This window comes from Merops nubicus, unplaced genomic scaffold (assembly GCF_000691845.1).
Source record: "Merops nubicus isolate BGI_N331 unplaced genomic scaffold, ASM69184v1 scaffold11579, whole genome shotgun sequence".
Classification (NCBI taxonomy): Eukaryota; Metazoa; Chordata; class Aves; order Coraciiformes; family Meropidae; genus Merops; species Merops nubicus.
In genome coordinates, this window is record NW_008629065.1 from 33013 (window position 1) to 38151 (window position 5139).

The window sequence follows — 5139 nt, forward strand, 5'->3', positions numbered from 1 at the left end:
GCCCTTTCCCATTGTCTTGTCCCTTGGGAGCAGAGCCCGACCCCCCCCTGGCTCCAGGCTCCTGTCAGGAGCTGTGCAGAGCCAGAAGGTCTCCCCTGAGCCTCCTTTGCTCCAGGCTCAGCACCCCCAGCTCCCTCAGCTGCTCCTCCCCACACTTGGGCTCTAGACCCTTCCCCAGCTTTGCTGCCCTTCTCTCCAGCCCTTCAAGGTCCTTCTATGGAGTGAGAGGCCCAAACCTGACCCCAGCATTCGATGTTGAGCCTCACCAGTGCCTCTATTTTCCTAAATTTCAGAGAGTCCTGTTGCAACTGTAGCCATGAAAGAGTTTTTCCTCCCTATTTCCATGGTGTCTTCACTGAGAAATGAAGCAATTGAAGACAGCCTGGTGCTGCATTGAAATACTGATTCTGAGCCACAATACAAATCTGATGCTGCATTGAAACCAAGTGAAAAAAATACTGATTCTGAGCCACAATACAAATCTCTGATCTTTTTTTTCCCTTTTCCTTTTGCTCTGTGACTTGTGTTCCACGATGGAAAATTCATACTGCAAAGGGAGAGCCTCTCAAGGCCATTTCCTGACAAGCATGACATCACCTGCACACCATGTAAAACAGCAATCCTGTAACCCAGACACCCTGCAAATGCTTTTGCTGCTCCTACATGAAAAAGGCATTGTATTAATATTGTTTGGTAATGGGAAGCTTGGAGGAGGAGAGAGAGAGAGAAAAACCTGCTGGCTTCTCCTCTTCAGAGAGCAGAATATCCAGGGGCAGTTTGTGCAAGGGATCACAAAATCATTTTGGTTGGAAAAGACCTTTCAGATCATCAGGTCCAACCATTCACCTGACTCTACCAAGTTCGCTGTTACCCCTTGTCCCTCAGCACCACATCTCCACAACTTCTAAACACACCCAGGGATGGGGACTCCAACCACTGCCCTGGGCACCTGACAAGCTTTGACAACCCTTGCAAGGAAGATATTTCTCATGTCCAACCTAATCCTCCTCTGGCACAACTTGAGGCCATTTCCTCTTGTCCTATCCCTCATGTTTATCTGATTTCTGCCAGTGTTTCTATCCCCACAAACTGGGCACCCCAGTGAGGGTGTGGAGGGTGGGCAACAGAACACCCCCACTCTGTGTGCTCCCCTCAGGGGACTCCAGGAGGCTTTCCCTCATTTAAAGATTCTCTTAATTGTCTTTAAACAGCCTCATCCTCCAGGCATGCTTAAGGAAATTGAGTTCCACCAGCAGAATTAGTGCTTAATTTGCTTCTAAAGACAAAACTGACAGGAAAAAGACAAAGCAAACAGGCACCTATTTGAAGCAAAGCTGTTCAGAAAGCCAACAGGCAGCTCTGCTCCCATCCCAGTTTCCCCCAAAGGATACAATCCAGCAGGAGTTTAGTCAGTGACTGGTATGCTGACAAATTTTGCATTTTAGGGATTTGGTTGTATGAAAAATCCACTTCCTAAAGGAAAAAAATAGAGACAGAAAGGTGGTTTTATTTCTTCACCACTTGCAGCTGCCCTGTGAAACTCAGTGGCTGTTACATTAAACCTAAATGAGGTTTAGAAAGCCCTACAGAATTTAAACCTATAAAATGCATTTTTTTGCCACTCACCTTGAGATTTTTAGGTGGTTTAAACCCAAAATATGTAGTCAATTCATTGTTGGAAGCATTCAGTTCTAGTAAGTAAGGCATGTGGCTGACACAAGAAAGATCTAGTAACAAAACAGAACGTCAGATGCTGAGGTAACTGCAGAGATCACCATGTCAAACTGTGCTAATTATGTCCAATAGCAATCAAGAATCAGTTTGTAATTATACAGTCAGAAAGTGATGCTTGAAATGCAGAAATCAGACAGACTGAGACCTCAGAGTGGAAAAAAAAGAGATGGTTTGTAAACCACAAAGAATAAATATTCAAATTCTACATTAAAATTCTATGATGTCAACATATTTGTCTATAAACCAGGATACAATTTCAGATTACAGCTGCCTCTAGAATGGATTCCTCTGTCCTAAGCTATTAATTAATGGAGAAAAGCATTTAGGCCACTAAATGACTAGTTGCTCTGGAAAAGTCCCTGCTCTGTTCAGTACCTTACAGAAGGGCTGCTCTGATTGGGCTCCAGCACCTCAACTGAAGTGGGTATGAAAGGAGCAATCCAACAGGCTGCCCACCACAGGCTGTTCCTTCTCATGTTGGATTAAAAAATGGATTGAGGAGTACAAGGGAGAAGGAAGGATTAAAAGGTGATGGAAACTGAGAATGGTTTAGGTTGGAAGGGACCTTTCCAGGCCATCCAGTCCAACCCCCTGCAGGGAGCAGGGACAGCCCCAACTAGAGCAGGTTGCTCAGAGCCCTCAACCTCCCCTGGGATGGTGCCAGGGATGGGGCAGTGACCACCTCTCTGGGCAGCCTGGGACAGGGGCTCACCACCCTCAGATTCCAAAATTTCTTCCTTCTCTCTGGTCTAAATCTCCCTCTTGGAGTTTCAAACCATCCCCCCCTTTTCCTGTCCCAACAAGCCCCACCAAAAAGATTGTCCCCATTTTTCTGAGAGGCCCCTGGCAGCCCCCAGCAGGTCTCCCCAGCTGGAGCCTTCTCCTCTCCGCTGCCCAGCCCAGCTCTCTCCTGGTGGGCTCCCAGCAGAGGGGTTCCCCCCTCGGGGCATTGCTGGGGCTCCTCTGGCCCTGCTCCAGCAGGTCCCTGGCTCTGCTGTGCTGAGGACTCCAGAGGGGGCAGAATCCCCTCCCTTGACCTGCTGCCCATGAGTTTACCCCAGTCTTTGTTACCTTTCTAAATCTAGGATATATTTTTTTATGTTTATCAGCAATGGGAAATCTTGACAAAGGAAAACCCAAGGCTGGGAAAACTCTGCCAGACCTAACTTCAACTATTATGACATCTGCACATGTAAAATCTCAACCTAAACCTTGTCTTGACACGCTTGCTTGCATTTTATCTCTGGATAATGAACTGGACAATAATCTCCACTGATAAACACATGCTGGTGCCTCTCTCTGAATGGTCCATACATCATTCTCCAGGGGGTCAAGCCATCCCCTGCTGCTGTAGAGCTGGAGTAGTTCCACCATTAGAACCCAGAGCAGCCTTTGTGGTACTAAAGCTCCATGGTACAGTGCATTTCTCATCTGAAATGATTTCACAACCCAAGAATTTACTGGTGTATTTACTACATACCATTAATTTTATTATCTGAAAGCTCCAGCTTCTGTAGGTGAATGTATCTGGAGAGAATGTTAACATCCCATAACTCACGACCCTGGAAAAAATAAAGCAGAGAGACTTTAATAACTATAACCCCAGGCACTCTCCCAGGGGATACACAGCAGCAGGAGACATTGAAGAGGTGCCCCCAGGTCCCACCAGCTGGATGTGTCACAACAGGATGACATCTGCAGAAATGGATGTTAGACCCCACAGAGCAGCCAGGAATGGAGAAAATGTCAAAAGAAGGCTTTCAAACACAACCAGGAGAGATGGCTGCAGCTAGGAAAGATGGCAGAGAAACAAGGCTGCATAGAAAAGGCAACAGCAGCTAGTAATCTGTGAAAAAAAGGCACAATAATGGTAACTTTCAGAAGGGACAATGAACACAGCACTCTTCAGGGGTTTAGCATGTTCCTGTAGGTTTTTTTTCCCCTCAGCTGGCTGAAGCAGGAAGCTAAATTTTCACACCCAAAGATCAGGTAAGGAAAAAATCCTCCTGCTGTGGCAGCTGAGTGGAAGAAACAACCCTGAGGTGGCAGCTGCCAGCAGGAGCCACGTCCTGTCTTCTCCAAAGCCCCACGTCCATGAAGCAGCACTGATGGGGAGAGACAAAAATCTGCCTCTGGGAACTTTTTTTTTGCTAGCCCCACTATTTGCTGTTAAAAAGAGGAAAGCTCTGAGCACAGAAACACTCACAGTGCTTATACTTACTGAAAGAGAGAGATTAAGATAAACATATTCAGTGCCAGGGGCTGAGCGCCCCAGCTTGTGGAGCCCCTCAGCCACGGTGTCTTCATCCAACACCCCATCAAAGTGAACCTAGAAAACACCAGAAAGAGGAGGCAGGGAAAGGAATGGGTTAAGGGGAGGTGCATGAAGCAGAATTCCACCCTCGGGAGAATCTGGGGGCTGTCTGGGATGCAGCTGGGAACAGAGTGAATAAAACCCTCAGTCAAACGCTGCTCTCAGTGCTCCACCACCCGACTCAGGCTCCACAAATGAGGAAAAAATGATGAAGGCAGCCCTCAGAACAGATAAATAAAAACATGGCACCTACTAACTCCAGCCATTTAAAGAGGTTCAAGAGGGATTTTTGGTTGGGATGCTTTTTTTTACCTTCTGGTTTAAACCCCCAGCTCTCAACAGGACCCGATCCCGGAGCCGTGGAGCCACAAAACTCCTGCTGAGGGTGGCTGATAACACCTCAGCACCCACATAACCCCAGTGCTGCACCCCAAAATGCACATTATTGGAGGCCCTTTAAATGTGTTCAGCTCGAGCTACTCTTCTGAGAAGAGCCTTTGCCAAGGAGGCTGCTGGACAGATGGCACTAAGGAACCACTGCCTGGGTTTAATGAGAAAATAAGCCAATGGTTTGTGAAATTTCTGTGAGCTTAGAGGAGCCACACAACAAATCTAAGGACCAAGGGAAAGAATGTTTCACGTGGTAATCACCTAAATTACAGTACAGAGCAAAGGAGGCTGCTCTGCCTTTCCCCTGGGTCAGAGTTTGAGGGGGTAAGGGTGTGGGAGTGGGCACTTCAGAAAAAATCCACTGGGGTCCAGGAGCTTATTGAATTGAGGGCTGGGCATGGAAACAGGAAAGGGGTTTAATTTGGCCATTAAAATGGCAGTTTGTACTCGGTCTTTCTATAGCAAGGAAAGTGAGGGGCAGTCCAGAACTGTCCTGGCTGCTAGAGGGATGAAAGGGATTCTACAAACCAGGGAGAAATGAGAACTGAGGGGGAAAATCCCCAAACCTTTCCCCTCGCTGGGGAAATGAGGCATCGACACCCCTTTTTTTTCCCTCAGAAGAAGAGTGAGACAAAAGGGGGAGAGGGGGGGAGACTGAGGGGAACCTCTCCGCGCTGTGACTCCTCTTCCTCTCCCTCCTC

The 5139-nt window shown here is 47.5% G+C and overlaps 1 protein-coding gene across 1 annotated transcript in view; it reads right to left on the reverse strand.

Annotated features, from left to right (window-relative positions):
• Nucleotides 1-4063, reverse strand: part of LRGUK (leucine-rich repeats and guanylate kinase domain containing) — a gene marked incomplete at both ends in the record, with an annotated part of 36844 nt that extends 32781 nt beyond the window's left edge. Inside the window, 4 exons of the mRNA XM_008946870.1 lie at nucleotides 1392-1473; nucleotides 1627-1727; nucleotides 3215-3296; nucleotides 3956-4063. Of these exons, the coding sequence (XP_008945118.1) occupies nucleotides 1392-1473; nucleotides 1627-1727; nucleotides 3215-3296; nucleotides 3956-4063 (373 nt within the window). The remainder of the gene's footprint in view (nucleotides 1-1391; nucleotides 1474-1626; nucleotides 1728-3214; nucleotides 3297-3955) is intronic.
• Nucleotides 4064-5139: the final 1076 nt, after the last annotated feature.